Below are 22303 nucleotides of genomic sequence, written 5' to 3'. Positions count from 1 at the left end.
AACATGATGGTGTGTGAGCTAGCTAATGATATCTCTGAAGAAAAGACCATGAAATATTGTAGCGCAAACTAGGAGAGCAATAGTATTACAGTATCTTGTTTCCTATGGAAAAGAGAATCATACTGAAAGAGAGAATAATATAGGTACTTATCTGCTCACAATAATTCTAACTTTAACTCTCAGGTTGCAGACATATTTCTGGTGATTCATAAATCTACCTCCTTCTCTATAAGCTGTTCATCATTTTCCTTGTCTCTCTACTTCTTAACTCCCTCTCCCCTGACTTTTGTCTTCTTTTTCTTTTTTTTAAATATTATTTGAATATACTCATACTGACTTGTCTCTGTCCTTGAGGAGACACTTGGGGCAAGAGATACAGGAGCATACCTGTAGCTGCAAATAAAAGACACAGTAAGTGACAAAATTAATATCCCAGACTGTGGTTTCTGTAGGTGTTCAGAGACATGGAGAACATTTTGGGTTGGAGTGGTTAGATAATAGCATCCTAGAATTGATAGTAATAAGTCCGCAGATTCATGGAATTTTAAATCTATAAATGACCTGAAAAATAATCTTAACCAGTCCTATTCTTCAATTAAGTAAACAGAACCTTTTACAAGCTAACTACTTATGTTATCGAGTGATTATGCCAGAAACACGAGTAGCATTACTTCCTATATTTTCAGCTGGCTAGCTTATTGTCCCAACACTATTTATTGAACTTGAAGTAAACATCTTTATCATAAACTAAAGGATTGTACTGAATTTACGGATTAATTTGGACAGGATTGATATAATTAAAATAGTGAGTCTTCCCTTACAGGAACATGCTTTTTTTTCTATTTATTTTATGTTGTTTAGTGAAATTTTATAGTTTTATTCATATAGGTTTTATACAATTTGTGTTAAGGTTATATATGTGTATTTTATACTTTTTGTTGCTATTAAATGGCACTTAAAAAATAATGATTTTTATATTCCGTTATTTTTGATGATTAAGAAAGCTATTACTTTTATGTATTGGTCTGGTATTTGGCCACCTTACAAAACTCTATCATTGCTTCCAGTAATTTTTCAATTGAGTCTCTTGAATATTATAAGTGTATAGTAATATGGTCTGTAAATAACGTCCTTTTTTCCATTCTTTTCAATATATATATATATTATTTCCTTTTCTTATTATGTTGGTGTGAAATTCTAGTAGAATGTTTGATTTAGTCCTTTAAATTAATTTATATCTTATTTCCTGTAAGAATAATTAGTTCCTTAATTAATTTTAATTTATTGCTCACATCTGGCCTTCTTTCATGATCATCACTGTCTCTGATCTTGGGTTCATTCCCAGTTTCTGTGGGGAAGACTTACTCTTTTGGAGGCTCATGCTTTACCTCCAGGGGGTTGTGCATCTGTCAGCAACAGTGTTGCTGAGATTTTACACTTAAACACAGCTCTAGTTTCTATCTTCTAGAAACTCTCCACTCTTTTAGTCCATTGATGGCAAGACTTCTGTCATTTTTAGGCACATTGGGTTGTTTTTATTTTTCTTCTATTTCCGTGAGATTTAAGGAGAGAATGAGGGATACATGCTTATTTTTATTCAGCAATCTTGCCTTGGAAATCAGGCTAGAAACACTTTGAAGGAATAATTAATAAAATTTGGTAAATGCTTAGTTAATGCAGAAGAAGGGGTCAAAATTGACTTTAAGATATAAGGACTAGGTGAGTGGAAGAATGGGAATATCATGAACTGAAAGTAGGGAAAGAGACTAGACTAAGGGCCAAAAATGAGGACTGCTAAATGATACTTTTCCTTTTTAAAATGAGCTTCAATATAAACTCAGAAATCTAACCCTAGCATATAATATTTGTTTAATAAAGTGTGGATAAATTGATGATATAGAATCTTTTTTTGATCTGGCACTGTCTCCAAACCAAAGTATAGCTAAACTCGTAATGCTTTTAGTTATTGTTCACTTTTTCAAACACTAGCTATTCATACTTTGTTCTAATGTCCCTAATTTCTTCATCTCTTTTTTGATTGTATTCATCTTCCCAAGCCTCACAATAGCTGAGAAGGTTGTCGTACACCTTAAATAATACCAAAGCCTGACATTCTTAGAGTGAATAGTAGCTTTAGTCTTAGGGTGTTCCAAAAAGCTGTAAGGTGGAGTTATGGGAATTTTTCCAGTATCACTCATGCAATTCCTATTTTTAAGAAGCTCAGTCTCTTGGCACACCCAGTAGGAAAAGGGTTGTCAGATATTTGACCTGAAATCAAATGCCAAGTTTCAGAAACCCATTTAGGACTATTGGGCAGGGCTTTAAGCAGAGATTTCAGAACTAAGTATTTTCCCAAATATAAGGAAGAACAATATTGGAAATTTGTATCAAAAGAGACACATATCACAAAATCCACATCTTTCTTTTTCATACGAGGTGGGTTTAATTTCTACTTTTCCCAACTTCTTTACCTCACTCCATCCTCCTCTCTCCTTTCGATAGCACATGTTTGCTAGTCTGGTACTCTCAGATATGGAGTGAAAGTTGGGTCTATGGTTCCTTCTGCTATCTTACAGTAACCACCCCCCTCCATGTCTACAGACATCCTGAGTGTCTAGTATTTATTTCTTCTGTGCTTGTTTTCCAACTACAGAAAACTAGTACATCAGTAATTTTTGTTAGTTTTTTTCATATCATTTGAAATGTGAATAATAGCTCTGTAATGTTGGCTGCATTTTTTGATAAACTTTGGATCTTAATTCCTTCATGGCTAGAAAATTAATGTACAATGATTTCCATTTAATAATACATCAGATAAGTATTTTTGTTTTAAAAATAGTCTGGATTAGAGAGTACAGTAATCTTGAATTTAGACTACTGCTGGAATTTTAGTTTTCTGATATGTTTTGAAGGGTAGGAAACTGGATGAACGCTCACATCCTTTTTACTGAAACCAAAATGTTGCAAACCCATATTAGATGAAACAGGAATCCTGAATATTGTCTTTCACTTTACTATCTTTTGAAAATTATATATGTCTAATCTTGATAAATTCTATAGATAGTCTGTCATTTGATATGCTGCCCCAAAGAGAGGCATATACCTAAAGGTGATATGTTCATACCAGGTTCAGATTAGCTCAGGGAAAAATTTATTACTTGACAAATGCCTTGGTTATATGGTGACCGAAGATGCCCCCTCCTCTTAGACATTCTGGTAAGTGGTTTGATGTATGAGCTCAGCCAGCCTGTTTTGTATGGATAATCTTGGGTACCTTACACATATCTGGTATCATTTTGGTCATCTATAATCCAATGAATTTGTATGTGAAAAACACATAGAATTTGGAAGTAGATGTAATCTGAGATGGTTTCAAGATTGTATAATATTTGCATGCTCTTTAATTTTAGGACAATAGATCATAAAAAACTTGTAAGCATACTTGCAATATGACTTTGGTTAAGTTAACCTCTTAGAGCCTCAGTTTCCTCATATGAAAAATTGGAATGTTGTGAGGATCAAATAAATTAATGCATGAAGTGCTTAGACCAGTGCTGACAATTACTAGAGCTAATTTTATTGTTAAGGTATTGCTCCACTCCTAATTTGTAGAATTTCTATTCACCGTAATGGGACATCATATTTGCTGGGAGCTACGAAAAAATAAGAAATGACATAGAGATTTCTTTTGAGTTGCTCACTAGAAAACCACATATCTAAAACATGAAGGTGTTCCCCATGAAGGCCTATCCTCTGTAGTTAAAGAAACTATAATTCACAGTAAAGCAGCATCTCTCTTTGTCCACTTTCTTTCCTCTTTTTAGAGTGAATCATCACAAGAATTATTTAATGGAAATCAGAAAAAGAAAAATAGGCTGTAGGTATTATAATAATGACTAATAGCTAAATTTGTTTAATGATTCACAGCTCCATTTGGTAAATGCTATTATCACCAGTGTTGTACTTATGAGTGTTGCGTACATAGTAACAATTATAATACATGGAGCATTGTATTAAATGAAAATAGAAAGAATGGCATGTAAAAGCAGGCACTCTGATGCTTGTAAATGAAAAGGTATGAGAAATATCTGGTGACTGTTTTAATGCAGATGAGTTAGCAAATGAAAATAAGGGCTGATAAGGAGTCTGAAGCAAGATGTTCAGGATTGGTGGTTGATCAACTAAGATGATATGATAAATGATAAGACTGATAGTTTTAGAATATTCACTTGTGAAGTAAACATAGGTTAATTGACTTGAATGAGTTGATCTCAATTTATAGCAGAAAAGGTTATTTTCTTAGTGTGGGATATTTGGAGTTATTTTAAAGTTATGTATTAATTTTGTTTTATACTTAGATTTACTAAGAATATTATGTTCCTATTTTAGGTAATTATTTCTTAGGCTATCTTTTTTTAAGGGCTTGCAGAATAATAGGACTTCTGCTAAGATCATGACATATTTCATCATATGTAATGCCTATAACAATCCTATAGTATAGGTACTTATCTAATTTTTAGTTGAAGAAACATATTCTGAGAGATTAAGTAACTTGTACAAGTCACACAGCTAGTAAATAGCTAGATTTAGAATTAAACAAGGACTCTGAGTCTAAATCCTATTTCTTAACCATTGTATTGAATTGCTTCCTTGTCATTTTCTTTTTATCATAAATCTAAACTGAAATTGGAGATTTTCTTTCTCCGTTTTCTGTATAGTAACTCTCGGTGCAATGGTAAAACAACTTCAAGACTTTTAAAGACTGAATTTATTAGAAACTGGGAGGTAGTGGGATGTTCTGGAAAGACTTCAAGCTTTAGTTATATATGATGAGTTCTGAACATGTTCTGTCAGAAATCTGCTTGAGTAACTGGAATATGAATGATGCCATCACTGCTCTTGACAGAGTTTGGTTTGGTTGATAGAATTATTTGAGCTAATTAGAGTGGTATCTATGATAAAGGAACCTTGTATGTAAGGGGCAATCAAGACTCTTTGTTAGGTCTTTAGTCAGGTAAAGCTTAACTTAAAACAAAGCATGTTCTTAAGTAGACATTTTAAAATTTTCATTCTACACTGAGGAGCTACAAGATGATCTTTATTTTAGTGTATATGTTCTCTTCTACATTGGCCATTCCTCTTCCTGAAGGACTTTGTAGTTTAGGAGCAGGATCAGCATGGCCTTGGTCAGGTATCTTGGAGGTGGATATATTTTATTCATTTAGTTTATTAATACATTGGAAATATTTGTTGATTGTCTTTTACATGTTAGGCTTTTCTTTGGTATTCTCAAAATGTGTCCCTCTTACAGTTTTTTTCCCTGTACATGTTTTCTAACTGACTTTCTGAAAGGACTGACTATTCTAATCTAGAACCAAGGTAATGGTAAGAAATAGTGTAAAATTATCAATCATTTCCAACTTGGAAAGTAATTGTTAGGATTCTGGTACTTCTAGGAGCATAGCATTTAAAAAGACAATGCACAGAAAAAAATTTCAACTTACCAAAGACACTATCTTTTTATTTAGGTCCGTATATTCTTGTGAATATGGTTTTTCAAACTTGCTGTCATAGTCAATGTTATTGACTTTAAAGCTGATGTGATAATAGAAAGTTGTCTTCCCTAAGAAGGAGAGAAAAGAAAAAAATAGTTCTCACTTTGCTCATCATGTAACTGCTTATATTCTTTAGAAAATCATGGGAAATAGAATACTCTGATGAAATTTCAGGTAACAACATTTAAGTAGTTTTGATTACTGGTGATTGTTGTAATAACTTTGACAGAGAAATGTTTACTAAATTTTAGTCTTACGGAAGAATGTATTCAGAATTTTTAATGTAAGAATTCAATGTGCCAGCTTTCAAGTTTGGGCAATCTAGAGAAAGATATCTTACTATGAGAAGAAATTATATTAAAGCGTAGATAATTATCTTAGTCTTTATGATCACCACAAATTACATTTAGGGAAATCAGTGGATCCTAGGTTTTATCATTTATGAAGTATCTAGGAAATGAAAATGAATAAAGGAGAAAGTAAAATGAGGTATGACATATAAATACTGCAAGTTAAGTAAATAGAACTAAGAATTCAATCTACAGCTTTAGAAGAGTGAAGCAAAGGATAAAATTGAGCGTTAGTTTGGACTGTACTATTTTAACACATCAAATGTAGTAGAAATTACATTTTTTGGTAACCTTTCTCAGGTCCCATCATACCCCTCAACTCTAAAGACTGGGAGGGCACAATGACAGAGAGAGAGGAGAGGAGAGGGGAAAGGAGAGGTGCAAAACGGAAGAAGAGAGAAAAAGAGATTGAGGAGTAAGAGTATTTTGTAACCTTCTGAGAAAATCCTTAATGTCAGTGGCTACAGTTTATTATTTGAAAAAATCTTTCCTGTACACTCACAAGTAATCAAAGAAATGCAAAAAATGAGGTAGCATTTTTCTTGGATCAAATTGGAAAAGATGACAAAAATAATAATACCCAGGCTGGGGCAGCTATACTTATATCAGAAAAAACAGACTTTAAGTTAAAAACAGTAACAAGAGACAAAGAAGGTCATTATATAATGATGAAGGGGTCAATTCATCAAGAAGATACAACAGTCATAAGTATATATGCATCCAACATCGAAGCATCTAAATATATTAAGCAAATACTAACAGATGTGAAGGGAGAAATAGACAACAATATAATAATTAGTAGGGGAGTTCAGGACTCTACTTTCAACAATGGATAGATCATCTAGAGAGAAAATCAACAAGGAAACATTGGACTCGAACCATACCTTAGACCAAATGGACCTAACAGACATATACACAACATTCCATCCAACAGCAGCAGAATGCACATTCTTCTCAAAGGCACAGAGATCCTTCTCCAGGATAGATCATATGATAGGTCACAAAGCAAGTCTTAGCAAATTTAAGAAGATTGAAATCATACCAAGTATATTTTTTTGACCACAAAGGTGTGAAACTAGAAATCAATAACAGGAGGGAAGCTAGAAAAGTCACATATATACGAAAATTAAACAACACACTCCTGAACAACGAGTCAAAGCAGAAATCAAAAAGGAAATGGAAAAATATCTTGAAACAAGTGAAAATAGAAACACAGTATACCAAAACTTATGGGATGCTGGTAAAGCAGCTTTAAGAGGGACTTTTATAGTGATTAATGTCTACATTAAGAAAAAAGAACACTCTCAAATAAACAAATTAACTTTACACCTCAAGGAACTAGAAAAAAAGGAACTAAGCCCAACCTTATCAGAAGGAAGGAAATAACAAAGATCAGAGCAGAATTAAATGAAATAAAGACAAGAAAAACAATAGAAAAGATTAAAGAAAGTAAGAGTTGGTTTTTTGAAAAGATGAACAAAATTGACAAATCTTTAGCTAGACAAACTGAGAAAAAAAGAGAAAAGATGAATAAATAAAATCAGAAATGAAAGAGGAGACTTTACAACTGATGCCATAGAAATACAAAGGATCATAAGAAACCACTATGAACAATTATGAACCAACAGATTGATAACATAGAAGAAATTGATAAATTCCTAGAAACATACAAGCTACCATGACTGAATCATGAGGAAATACTAAATCTGAACAGACCAATAACAGGTAAGGAGATTGAATCAGTAATCAAAACCCCCCAACACAGAAAACCTCAGGACCAGGTGGTTTTATTGGTGAATTCTACCAAACGTTTAAAGAAGAATTAATACCAATTCTTCTCAAAATTGTCTAAAAAATAGAAGAAGAGGGAACACTTTTAAACTCATTTAATGAGGCCAGCATTACTCCTATGCCAAAGCCAGATAAGGACACTACAAGAAAACTATAGACCAATATCCCTGATAAATATATCTGGAAAAATCCTTAACAAAATATGCAAACTGAAGTCAACAACACATTAAAAGGATCATATACGATGATCAAGTGAAATTTTTTCCTGGGATGCAAGGATGGTTCAATATAGGCAAATCAGTAAATGTGATACACCACATTAATAGAATGAAAGATAAAAACCATATGATCATCTCAATAGATGGAGAAAAGGCATTTGACTAAATATATCCTTTCTTGTTGTGAAAATGCCAACCCATTGAGTCTAGAAGGAACATACCTCAATATAATAAAGGCCATCTATGACACACCCACAGTCAACATCATACTCAAGGGTGAAAAATTGAAAGTTCTTTTCCAAGATCAGGAGCAAAACAAGGGTGCCCACTCTCACCACTTCTATGTAACATAGTAATGGAAGTCCTAGCGTGAGCAATCAGGCAAGAGAAAGAAATAAAAGGCATCTGAATTGGAAATGAAGAAGTAAAATTGTCTTTATTTGCAGATGATATGATCTTATATATAGAAAATCCTATAGACTCCACCAAAAAATGATTAGAACTAATCAAGTTCAGTAAAGTTGTGGGATACAAAATTAACATACAGAAACCAGTAGTGTTTCTATACACTAACAATGAAATATCTGAAATAATATATGTGTATGATGGTAATCATTTTGCAATATATATGTGTATCAAATCAACTCACTGTACACTTTCAAATTACACAATGTTATATGTCAACTATATTTCAATAAATTTGAATAAGGAAAATTCCAAAGGAGCATAATAATTTTGTTGTTATATATTTTTATTCATAAATACTGTATGACTTCTTATTTTTCTGTTAAACGATCAGGGTTGAGAATCTAGGGCATTGAGACAGTATTATGTTACATAACTTGGACTACTAAATGAATTTCAAACACTAGACAGGAAAGCCATTCTCTAGCTCTGTTATCCTATTGGAACACCGAGCCCTGAATTAGAAAGTGTAAAATGAGTGCTACTGTTGGCATTCAGAGCAACTAGCAGACTATCGTAACAAAGGGTTAGCTTCTCTTCTTCAAATGTAACCTAGACCTTGAGCAGAGAAAAAAATTTATGACCTAGGATTTCTTCTAAGCATTATTTTCATTGGTTGTTCCTTTCTAGAAGAGTCATATTTTTCACATAATACAGATCACATTCTGGGCTAGAGTTAAGAACTCCTGGGAGGACTAGATCCTGACTAATTCTTCTCTTTGCATTTTTATTTAGTCTATATTTTTTTACTGAGATATAATTGACATGTAACATATTAGTTTCAGGTGTATAACAGACTGATTCAATTTATGTATATATTGTGAAATGATCACCACAATAAGCCTATTTTTATGTGCATTCAAGCTTGAGAAGTAAGGCTTAGGTGCTCTCAGCCCAGGCTTCCAGTTAGGATCATATGTGGAGTTTTAAGAGCTATCATCGCTTGTGCCCTCTCTCACAGATTTTGTCTATTGGTTTGGATGGGAGCATCAATGTTGTTTTAATTCAGTGCTCTAGGTGATTCTAAGGTGAGGCCAGGGATAAGTATGAGGGCTCTAGAATATGTTTATGAGAGTTGAGGCACCCCTTTGGCCCAAGGGGAGGTAACAAGGTTTGCTCTACATGAGTTTGGCAGGGGCAGGTCAGCGCAGCCCACATTATCCATGTTATAGCAGAATTTTTGGGCAACTTTGGGCAGGGAGGGCCCCTGAAGATGTGGAAGAAGAAACTCAAAGTTTGGTCTCCATGTAGGAGCTCATTGTTACTGAATCTCTCCTGAGACAAAGGACAGGGTGGACATTCCAGCATTTCAAGACCCTTCTGCTTGTGGCTGTGGTGGTAGCAGGTGAAGGGTCTGTGCTGAAGCCTTTAAAGGCATAGTCTCAAGATGCAGATGTGATTTCTCCACATAATCTCACCTGAGGAAGAAACCCAGAGAAGGAAGAAGAGGATGAAATTGTAGGTTTTCAGGTAAATGTGTCCTGGGTCAGAGGTTATGTCCTCTTTTCCTCCTGTAATGCCGGGGTTTCATAACATGCAAACATTTACTTCTGTACCTTTGGTGTTCCTGTCTAACAAGTTTGTTTTCAACTCCCTTTTTTTCCTTCTCTTCCTATGACAGTCAAAGGTAACTCTTTAGAGCACTTCTTCCCTGTATCCCAGAGCCTTCTCTCCATTTTCTCCATTCAGACTTCTGATACGCCTTGAGCAATTCCCACCATAAATTAATGACCTGAAACTACGGAAAATGTTCCCTTTGTGATAGATCAACTTGGGAAGGTATTGGCATGCAAGATTCCTATGTGGGATGACGTGGGGTCCTGGGATGTCAGTGAAGAAGGAGGATGTAGTGTTCAGGTCCCATCCAGATGTTCCATCAGCTCTGTGTAGACCAGGATTAAGAAAATACACATCTGAAAAGGATGGCATTAATGGCCCAGAATAACTCAGAAATTTCTGAAAAGAAGAGTAATTAGAAGAGTTGGGATTTCTAGAATGCTAAAAGAAGATTACTCAAATATACTATTAGAGATAACAGGATATGGGTGCTCTATGGCTTGACATTTGATTAAAATGATGTTTTTCGTGCTTAGATTTAGATTATGATTTACTTGTTTTTCTGGTCAATAATATCACAGCAGTTATGTGTCCTTTGGCAAACATTAGACACTTGAAATTACTTTATCCCATCACAACTGATGTCCACTTCATTCACTTGGTTCAGGGGCTCTCTGCCAGATTCCTCCACTACTTCTCTTTGTATTTTTAAAAAATTCCTGAAAAGTAATCTGAAAATGTTGTTTAAGGAAATGGATTTATGTTGAATTTTCTTTTAAGATGCCACTTGTCCTTTGAGAAATAGAATTCTTTTTGTGATTAGAACTATACATATGTTGTGGGCTTATAATTAACCGATAGCAGTATCAGTGCACTTTCCCTGTATGGTTCTAAACCTGGATGTTTCTCACACGTGGTGACTTATTTGCTCAAAACTGGGTTGAGGTGGCAACCAATTGCTCCCATTCTTGGCTGCTGTTATCTTAGAAGATGAGTTAATTTAAATACCCTCAGCTTGGTCCTTGGCTTCTGTTATCCACATTTAAGGCTTGCTGAAAGTAGTCCTCCAGGCCAGGATCTCTCAAACATACCTCTGGAGAGTCAAAGAGATGCCTTTTGCATAATCTATTAGAGTTGACATTAAACTTGTCACTGAAGAGACAGTCTAGGAAAAGTACCTCACATATTTATCAGTTTAGCTCTTTGATAAGAAGCAAGAAAACAAAGCAAATAAGTTGGAATTTAAGAAGAAATTATTTTTGCCTATACTTTGATGCTTTCCCTTTTCTTTTCTTTTCTTTGAAAGTGAAATTGCTTTTTTGGGGGCTAACAGTTTTCATTTATAGATAGAACAAGAAGATTTGGAAATATCCTGAAATAGTAGTAGTGAGAAAACCAACGAGAAAGAACTTTCTCCAGGCATGTTCAGAAACTTTACTGGCAATCTCATCTGTCAATTTCCTCACCAATTACTCACAGCCTAACCTATTGCAATAGAATATTAATCTCCTGAGGAAGAAACTATGTGTTATTTCTTGATATTCTTTCTTTCCTTTTCCTGTAGTGATCCAATTTGTGATTTATAACTAAGAAGATCCTATCCAAAAATAAAAACTACATTTTCTTACCTCTGTTACATCTAAGAGTGATCTAGTGCATTTAGGTTCTAACAAATGGAATGAAAGGGAAAGTGATATGTTCAACTTCTGAGATGTTTTCTCCTTGAAAGAGGGCATGCTCTTCTTCCTTTTCGGCCTCTTGGCTGGTTGGAATGTGGACATCATGGCCAGACTGGCACAGGCACTTCGGACACTGAGATGCTCCGGATAAAGTAGGTCATGGTGGGGTAACAAGATAGAAGGATCCTGGGTCCCTGACATCTTGAAGTGACATACTGAATCTGGGTCTCTGACCTCTGAACTTATTTCTATCAGAAACTTATGTGTATCTGTCTCCCTCTAGATCAGTGATTTTCAACCTTCGTTGCACATTAGAACCACCTGTGGAGCTTTGAAAATGACAATTTCCACTCTAGCCAGCATCTTTGAGAGTGGGGCTTGTGTACTAGTATTTTTTTTTTTTTTTAAAAAGGGTTTCCAGGTGATTCTAAGGTGCAGCCAGTGTTAAGATTCACTGCTCTAGATCAGGAGTCAGAAAATTGTGAATCTAGCCTGCCACCTGGTTTTGTATGGCCTGTGAGCTGAGAATGGTTTATATACTTTTTAAAAGTTAAAGTCAAAAGAAGAATAATATTTTGTGACATGTGAAAATTATATGAAATTCAAATTTCAGTGTCTGTGAATAAAGTTTTATTGGAAAATGGCTACATTCATTTATTTACATACTGGCTACTTTAGCACTACAAAAGAAGACTCAAGTAGTTGTAATGGAGACTATTACGGCCCATAGAGAGGAAAATAGATACTATTTGGCCCTTACAAGAAAAGTGTGCCGACCTTGGTGTAGACGCTGAGTATTTTTAGTGAGGAGGAGTGTGATGCTCTAGAAGCTTTCCTACATTACTGCTATACCGCCATTGTAGCACCTAGCTTAGTACCTGCCGTTAAGTACATAGTAGTCACTCAGTAAGTGCTTATTGAGTTGAATACATGTACAATTTCAGATACCCTTATTGTTTCTCCATTCTATCATCTATATAATTGATCTATCTCTATTTATCTCTTAAAAAGTTAACCAAATAGAAAACATGACATTATCCTTATATAGAGTCATATGAAGTTGAAAAATGTAGGCATCCTGGAGTGAATATTTGTGCTGTGCTTGAGTTTGTCCAGCCAACCTTGTTTAGCTAATTCCTGGCCCAAGTGAAAGAGTAGTTGTGAGGAGATGGCTCATTGCTTCCAGGTTTGGAGTCTGGAGTAGTGAACTAGAAAATCCTAAAAGGATACTGAAAGCTTCATTCAAAGGAGGAGCATGATAAGGCTGCCTCTATATGATGCCAAAGCATCTGGATAAGAAGTATAAAATTTGGTTAATCAGATTGAGATTTTGTTTCTTCAGTGAAAAATATGTAGGTTCTTAAAAAGTTCATTTTGATTTAATTTATTAATCCATAACAAGATAATGTGACATCAGGTAGGCAGTCTTAAAGAAGAAAACCATTTAATGACTAAAAATAAAAAAGAATTAAAATCTAGGAATTGGGAAGCCTTATCAAAGTACTTGTCTTGAGAAGTTCTATTCATGTTCCTACAGGTTACTATAACTTGAGAAAACTTACATTATTAACAAAATTTACTTACTGGTCTGAGGCAGAAGTATTTAATTTTGGATTCTTTTTCCTTCTTTTCTTTTGCTTTTGTTTTTATACTGAACAGCTCTCCAGGTGAAAATGCCTTTTCTCTTGCTTGCCTTCAGGAAGGGAGTGTGGTAAGCCCCTCCTTTCTTTCTTTCCTCTTTTTTTTTTAAGAAAGTTGGCCCTGAGCTAGCATCTGTTGCCAATATTCATCTTTTTTTTCCCCCTCCCCAAAGCCCCAGTACATAATGTATATCCTAGTTGTAAGTCCTTCTACTTTTTCTCTGTGGGATGCTACCACAGCATGGCTTGATGAGTGGTGTGTAGGTCATGCTCAGGATCCAAACTGGTGAACCTGGGGCCCCCAAAGCATAGCGTGCGAACTTAACCACTATGCCACTGGGCTGGCCCCTCTTTTTCTTTCTTTTTAAAAGTTTCTATAAGTTGCAAGTTTACAATTTCTGGGAAATAGATATTACTATGACTAACTCCAAGAGTGAGATGTTAAACATATTAGAACTCATTAATTCTCACATGAGTAGTTTCTTCTAGACCCACTAAAAAATATCTGTAGAGAATTGCTTTAAAATAATTTGCAAGGTGTGATTATACACATACACACAATATATATAACTAGTATTTCACACAGGTATATTTTATAGTATGTAACCATAAAACAATTTTATTTTTAGTTCTTTAGTAACAGAAAGTGTTATGGTCATTATAAATCACAAAACATGGTCTCAATTCAAAAATTAAAATACTCAGTTCTATTTAATAATCAAATTTTGAACTTGACTTAAAGTTGACATTTTTCCATTCCCTGGATCTTTACTCACCCAGTCCTTCTGTTCCTCATTTCCCACTTTATTAACTGGATTTGGATGCCTCTATGTCCATGCTGGAATGGTTAAGAATTTGGCATCTAACTTTGGTGCTCTAGGAACTTAGTATATATTTAAAACCTTCTAGGTTTTTCTAAACTTTGAAATTCCATTCCCACTTATTGCTGGAGTTGTCTCAACTACAGTTTCCTTACGTGGACAAATGTGACTATTCCAGCTTGAGTTTACTCCTTCCTCAGCATTTAAGCAGCTGGAGATATTTCTCAGTCTTAACCTGAGATCTGACTACCCCTCCAGGTGGCCTTTTGGACAGAACCTAAAATGACAGGGCTTTTTTTCTGGGTGGTCTATATCTGTTTCATAGGAAACATTTATGCATTATTTGTCTCAAAGTTATTGTTCAAACTGCCCAAGGGTATGACCTGTTCTTCACTCTGCTAAACAAGCACCAAGTCTCTTGCCCTTTCAGTATTCCAGGTGTGAGTCAGATTCCAGTCCACTGTGTTCCTCAATCTGCAAGTGTCTTCTTAGGGTCATATGGGTCTCTCTTTTAAAGCCCATTTCTGATCTTTATGTGAAGGAAATCATTTACTCTTCACATATGGGGGTGGTTGTAGTAGTATGAGAAATTACAGCACACCTATCTCCAAAGATAACCTCTTTAGGTATTCTTATCTACAGTTTCTGGAACTTTTTTACACCCTTAATGAAAGGCAGCAGATTCTGTGTTTATGTCTTGTGTGAGCACCTCTTATTCAAACGTTTATAGGCATAGACTGTAACTATGACTCTTGGTCTGGCAGTGGTAGTAGCTGGCATTACAATCTACCTAATGATTGTGTTTGCACAATAAGTCTGTGTGTATGGAAGGGTGTATGTAGAAAATGAAGCAGAGATGGTTACAAACACTTAGTTCTTAGGGAGATCATCTCTTTACTCCACTGTATATAACTCTTTCTATTTCTCTCTATGTAACTTCTTTTCCCCTTATAAACTGAAATGGATGTTTATTTAGCTAGACAGCCTCTTTTCTAAATGTTAGTATTTTTTTCAGAAAATACTGCTATATTTTAAAGCGGTAGTTCCCAACCTGTGAGCCATGAATTGTATAGTATGGGGGCATGATGGTAGCAGAAGATCATTCTAGGGAAAAATATTTATGTATACATCTGTTCTTCTAGACTTAATGAACAATGATTCTTGTACATACGTGTATTACTGATTTTCAAACATAGGTAGATGTAATTCATTAAATACAAGTTGATTTAATAGCATTACTAAATTTGTAATACTCTTTTGTCTTTATTTCTTTTCTTATTCAATAAGAAAGCAATTACTTTCTTGTGGGAATGTAGGAAAAATTTTTTTCCTATAAAAAGGTCCTCCATTCTTGAAAAGGTTAGGAAATACTGGGTTAAATAAAATAACAAGAACAGGACACAGAGAACTTGGCACAAAGAGCTATTTTTAAGAAAAATTGAACTCAAGGATCCAGTAATTTTTTTCTAATCTTTGCAAAATATATAGAAAAATTTGTACTGACTGTTATTTTCTATTTCATCCCTTAATAATGGAAAAACTCTACTTTTTAAAGGAGAAACATTGTATAGAGGAAAAAATTATAGGCTTTAGAATAAGAAATCCTAGCTTAGAATCCCAGATTCTAGGCTTTTACATTTATTTGTTTGTCAACTCATTGATTATCTCTTCAGAAAGTTATAAGTTCAGCAAAGGTAGAGACTATCACTACTTTATTCATTGATGTATTCCTAGCACCTAAATCTTCACCAGGATTTTAAAAAGAGCACACTAAACTTCTGGGTTTAGAATGCCCTAAGCCAAAGATGACTAGAGAACAAAGTTTGCAGTAAATGTTATTAACCATAAGAAACTCTTTCTGCCAAATAATCTTATCTGGCTCCTTTCCTTCCTTCATTTTCAAAGTTCCTAATTTTCCCAATAATGGAATCAGTAATTCCATGTGACTTTAAAGTCAGACATAATGAGTACTTACCGTAAGCAACAAAATAAACAATGAGTCCAATGACTACTGCAACAATCACCATTGTTAAAATTCCCAGGGTAATCTTTCCACATCTTGTGAGTTTCATTTTTGTGTTTGACTCTGTTCTTCTGAGCAAAAAGGACAGGAAAGCAAGTATTAATATGAGCACAAAGTAGGACTCTCTCAGAGATAAATATAGATTTGATGTTAGTGTACAAGTACATTATTTTACTATGTATGTTATTACTAACTACGGGTTCAGTGGACTGCTGAGCTTGGACAACAACATGTAGAATTAGTAAATATAATATTTGGCCTACTTATTTTTCAGCACATATGAATAATAATGGTAATATTAAAATCAAAATGCTTTCATTCATTCAGCAAATACATATAGATGTCCTATGTGGTAGACACAGTTGTAGGAACAAAGATCTCTTTCCTTATGTAGCTTACATTTTACTGAGGGGAGATAGACAACAAACAAAGAGCATAATTAATCAGTAAATATAATCAGTAAAAACATATTAGGTGCTGTGGGGAAAAAAAGTAGACCTAGGTAAAGAAGATGAGAAATGTGAGAGTGTGTGTGAGATGGTGGTGGCGGCAGGATGCAGTATTAGAGTGGTCAAGTTAGGCCTACTGAGGAGGTAAAATCTGAGCAGACTTGAGGTGGTTAGTCATGCAAATGTTTGGAAAGTTCCAGGCAGAGGAAATAATTTGACAAAGACCCTGAGGTCAGGACACGACTCGTATATTAGGAGAGCGGGTGACTGGAGCAGTGAGTGAAGAGTGGTAAGGGACTATCTGAGAGGTACCAAGGCCCAGATCATGTTGGGCCTTGTGGGTTACTCTAATACAATTGACCTTTTCTCTGAGTGAAATGGGAGCTTATAGGGCTTTGGGCAGAAAACTATGATGATCTCATCTAATTTCTTAATGGGATCCCTCTGACTTTTTTGTGGAGAGTAAATTATAGAGGGCAAGGGTGGAAGCAGAGTGATGGATAGGAAATGATTACAATAATCCTAGCACAAGATGATGTTAGCTTGGACCAGGATAGTATAGGTGGAAGAAATGAAAAGGGGTTGAAGTTTGGACGTATTTTGAGTATAGAGTTGACAGGCGTTCCTGATGGATTTGTGGGGAATGTGAGTGGAAAAGAGACAAGTGTGGTTTCCAGTTCTTTAGCTTGAGGACTTGAAGCATGGAGTTGTCATCAACTGAGATGGGAAGGCTGGTGATATAGCAGGTTTTGAGAAGATGATTGTGTGTTCAGTTTTGTTCATTGTATGTTTTAGATGTGCACTGGGCATCCAAGTGGAAATGCAGGTGAGATACACAAGTCTGGTGTATGAGATAGAGGTCTAGGCTGGTGATATAAATTTGGCATTTGTCAACATGTCATTTAGGCTCTGGGAGTGGATGAGATTACCAAGGAAGTAAATGTAGAAAGAAAAGAAAACCAAGATATGATCCCTGGGACGCTCCCATATTAAGAGACTAGGAAGAAGAGGAAGACAAGCAAAGGAGAATGAGAAAAAGCAAATAGTGAGGGTGGGAGGAAAACCAAGAGAAAATGGCGTCCTGGAAGCCAACAGAAGTGTGTCAAGGATGAAGAAGGGGATTAGTGGTGTCAGATGTTGCTGATGGCTCAAATAAGATAGCAACTGAACTTTGAAAATTGACCATTGGTTTAGCATTATAAAGGTAATTGTTGACCCTGATGAAACAAGTTTTCTGAGTGGAAGGGGCATGATACAAGTTAGAGATGGTTTGAAAGAGAATGGAAGTAGGGAACTAGAGGCAGTGACCATTGACCACTCTTTTAGAGTTTGCTGAAAAGCGGATTAAAGACATGAGACAGTGGAAGAAATGAGATCAAGAGAAGTTTTATTTTATTATGGAAAATTTTAAATATACATAAAAGTAGACTAGTTTAATGAACCTCCATATATCCATCACATAGATTTAAGAACTATGAACATTTTGCAGTATTTACTTCATTATTTTTCTGAAATATTTTAAAGTAGTTACAGAAAAATAATTACATCATGACATTCACCCCTAAATGCTTTATTTTCTGTCTAAAAAATAAAAGCTTGAAAAAGAATATGCCATTGCTATACTTAATGAAATTATCAATAATTCCTTAATATCCTCTAATACAAAGTTTATATTCAAATATCACTTCTAGCCCTCAAAATGTCTTTCACAATGTTTGAACAAAAATCAAATCAATTATCTCCACATTGCACTTAGTTATTGTTTTCCTATGTCTCTTTTAATTTAGAACAGCTTCCATACTCTGCCCTCCTTTTTTTATTTTTCATGACAGTGACTTGTTGAAGATACTGTGTAAGTTGTCCTGTAGACTGCTCTACCTAAGAGAAGAAATTTGTGTGTTTATTTTTCAAAAATTTTAGTTGAATGTTTTATTTTGTGACAATTATATAGACTCACATGCAGTTGTAAGAAATAATACAGAGAGATTCCTTTCATGTTTTATCCAGTTTTCCCCAATGGTAACAAATTGAAAAACTACAGTACGATTTCACAACCAAGATATTTACATTGCTGCAGCCAAGATACCTAATATTTTCATCACAAGGGTCACTCATGTTGCCCTTTTATACCCACATCCACTTCCTCCAGTCCCCTTGCCCTCCTTAATCCCTGGAAACCACTAATCTGTTCTCCTTTTCAATAATTTTGTCATTTCAAGAATGTTGTATAAATGGACTCATACAATATGCAACCTTTTGAGCTTTGATCTTTTTCACTCAGCAAAATTCTCTGGTGATTCATTCAGATTGCTGCATGTATCAAAAGTTCTTTTATTATTATTTTTTAAATTGCTGAGAAGAAATTCATAGTTTATATGTACCACAGTTTGTTTAATCATGGACTCATTGAAGGACATCTGGATTGTTTCTGCTTTTTGACTGTTAGGAATAAAGTTACTGTAAACATTTGTGTACAAGTTTTTGTGTGAACATAAGTCTTTATTTCTTTGTGATAAATGTCCAGAGGTACAACTGCTAAGTTGTATGGTAGCTGTATGTTTAATTTTTAAGAAACTGCCAAACTGGTTTTTAGAGTGGCTGCAACATTTGATATTTCAATCAGCAAATTGTGTGGTCCACTTCCTCTGCATCTGTGCCAACATTTGTTGTTGTCACTATTTTAAATTTTAACCATTCTGATGGGGATGCAGAGATATCACATGATTTTAATTTGCATTGAGTAGTGATGTTGAAATCTTTACATGTGTTTGTTATTGTTTATCCTGTGAATTGTCTGTTTAAATCTTTTGCCTATTTTCTACTTGGATTGTTCTTTTTTTACTGTTGAGTTTTGAGAATTCTTTATATATTCTAGATACTAGTCCTTTGTGAGATTTGTGTTTTGCAAACACTTTTTCTCAGTTTGTAGCTTGTCTTTTCATCTTCTTAATGGAGTATTCCAGAGAGCAGAGGTTTTTAATTTTGATGAAGTCCAATTTCTCAGTATTTCCTTCACTGGATCATGCTTTTAGTGTCAAATCTGAGAACTTTGCCTAGCTCTAGATGTCAAAGATTTTCTCCTGTATTTTTTTCCTAAAAATTTTGTATATCTTATTCTATGATTCATTTAGAATTAATTTTTACATGAAATAAGAGAGTTAGGTTGAGGTTAATTTTTGTTCCTTTGGATTTCTACTTGCTCCATCACCATTTGCTGAAAAGACCATCTTTCCTCCAGTGAATTTCTTATGCACTTTTGTCAAAAATCAGTTGGGCATATTTATGTGGGTCTATTTCAGGGTTTTCTTCTGTTTCATTGATCAATGTGTCTCTCCCTCCTCCAATACCGCACAGCTTTGTAAATCACCCATTCTAGTTTCCTAATTTGCAAGAAAGGGAAATTGTAGGACAATATTTTCTCTTTAGGATGTTTCAAATCTAGAGAATGTATGCATCCTAAGTAGAGATTTCTCCTCTTGCTATTATCACTATATTTAGGGTTAGGGTTAGGGTTAGAGTTAGGATTAGGGTTCTTTCCTGATCTCCAGAAGGAAAATTAAATCATACAGGCCACTCTAACTTGCAACTCTCACTTACCTTACAGCCAAAATCTAAAATCACCACAGTGACTTATCTCTCTTGATTCACAAATGTAAAGTGATAAAGAACCAAAATTAATTTTAAAGGCAGATGAATTAAATATTTATTTCCATCAGTCTCACTTGAGTTTTCTAAGATGCAAATGTCTTTCCTACTTGCAAAGGGTTTTATTAACTTGGAGTTAGTGTGTGTGTGTGTTCTTAAATTCAAAAGGAAAATTCAACTTTGTCGACATCCGGAGTCTTTAAAGCATTCTCTAAAAAAAATGTCAGACATATAAATTCCATGTTTTTCCAAAGTGTTATTATTATGTGGAATGTAGATTGAAAAAGACTACATATTATTTGACAGAAATTGGGTCTTTGGAGGGAGTTAAAGTGAGGACTAGAAAATCTTGTTTTGATTTCAGCAATGTGCCTTAATTTTCCAAAGTGTTTTATTTATTCACCAAGTGTATCCCGAAGCCACTAAATGTAATAATGATATGGTGGTAATGATATTGAGGATTATTTAGGGATTTCAGAAACAGTGGCTTGCTGGTGAATTGTACTTAAAAAGTTAATTCCTTGAAAGAATGAAACCAGGATCTGTCTGCACATTATTTCTCAAATATTGTTTATGGAGCATAAAAAACATAGCAGGTTAACGTGCAGGATATAGAACACATTACTTAGCAGCCAAGATTAAACACTTTTTCTACAGTTTTTTGTTAATTAAATCAAAAGAATTAACAGTAACTTAATTCGATGGAAAAGATTTTAGAGGTTCTCTTACAACTAATTAAGCTAAATATAAATGTGTAAAATGACTGATTATTCAAACTTTTTATCTGGAAGTTATGCTCTGCTCAATACTATACTGTTCACCCAGAATCTAGATGTTGGAAAGATGTCCAAACCATAGAAGTTGTCTAAATATTTTATTAAAAATATTGGTCTGTCTGAATGAGTTTATCAAGGCATATCAAGGCATTTTTTTGGAGTGCCAGGAAAGACTGTAATGTGTATGTGAACATTTGTCTTTGTGAGTTAATTTGATTAGCTTAAGAATCAAAACATAAAAATTATTTGTCCACCTTTGTGTGCCCTGGAACTGTCAGCACATTTCTTTGACTTTCAGGCCAATTGCTATCCGAGCATATGGCATTGCTAATGGGAAGGAATACAATACTCTCTTGTTGCTGTTCTTGTTTCCAACTAAAATGTAAATCACACTACTGAAAATGTATAGCAGTGCAGCATTGTCATGTTTTAATAATTAAAAATTAAGACCTAAACTTTGGTCTACTACTTCCTACAGGTAAAATAGCACAATGTGAACATAAATATTGTCTCTATCAACATACATCATTAGAAATATATACATGTAACTATCTTGTGTTCTTTCCATTTTCAAAGTACAATGATCTTTAAAAATAAAATCCCCCAATTTTACTTCAACAATTTCAAGAATTATACATACACTTTTCATAAATATTCTAACTGAGATGAAAAGATTTACAATTAGCAAGCAAAATAGGCATAATGATTAAAATTTATCAATCTTAATCATTCTTGTTTTTCCATTATTTATGATTTATATTGGTCCTATTTCCGTAAAAAGGTTGAGGAAGTAGCTCATTTTTAAGAACTTTAAAATACAAATAAAGCTACTTTAGCTAATTTAGTCCCTTCAGAAAATTTACCCAAGGATCAATGGCAGGCCACCCTGCAGCCCACTCCCCTTAAGCCCACCTGTTCTGCAGTGGTGTCCATGCCTGCTCTCTCTGCGGAGGTTGTCCCTTTGCCATCTTCTCCTCAAGTGCTGTGCAGCACAGTCATTCTCCGCCTATTTAGCTTACGAGATCCTGTGACTTTTATGTGTTTTATGATAATGGTATAATAATAATAGCACTCATACAACTTTTCATCTTCAAAGTACTTTCTGAACACTTACTAATTAATTTTACATTAGTAAAACATGAGCTGTATATATGCTGCTCCGTGAATAAGAAGTAATCGTATGACTCAAGTGGAGGCAAAATTTAAAATTCTTAGAAGTAGTGACTGAAGAAGCAATAGGATCATCTGGCTTGAGAAGAACAGTGAATCTTTACTCAGTTTTCGGCAGTGTGTGAATTTGGAGACGAGCAGCTACTCTTCTCACTCCTTAGAAT

General features: G+C 34.5%; 1 protein-coding gene across 2 annotated transcripts in view; it reads right to left on the bottom strand.

The window, feature by feature from the left end:
• Positions 1–22033, bottom strand: part of LOC106843213 (transmembrane protease serine 11C-like) — a 62219-nt gene extending 40186 nt beyond the window's left edge. The window contains exons 1-3 of one of the 2 annotated variants that reach the window (XM_070506590.1): positions 21882–22033; positions 16052–16170; positions 5505–5623 (exon numbers count right to left, since the gene is read on the bottom strand). In XM_070506590.1, coding sequence (XP_070362691.1) covers positions 5505–5623; positions 16052–16170; positions 21882–21937 — 294 coding nt within the window. In that variant the 5' untranslated portion in view covers positions 21938–22033. The remainder of the gene's footprint in view (positions 1–5504; positions 5624–16051; positions 16171–21881) is intronic. The other variant, XM_014860159.2, reaches the window with a different exon arrangement.
• Between the last annotated feature and the right edge of the window lie 270 nt (positions 22034–22303).

The sequence above is a fragment of the Equus asinus genome, chromosome 3, assembly GCF_041296235.1.
Source record: "Equus asinus isolate D_3611 breed Donkey chromosome 3, EquAss-T2T_v2, whole genome shotgun sequence".
Taxonomy (NCBI): Eukaryota; Metazoa; Chordata; class Mammalia; order Perissodactyla; family Equidae; genus Equus; species Equus asinus.
The sequence above is the reverse complement of the archived record's forward strand: the minus strand, read 5'-3'. Positions and strand labels throughout refer to the sequence as shown.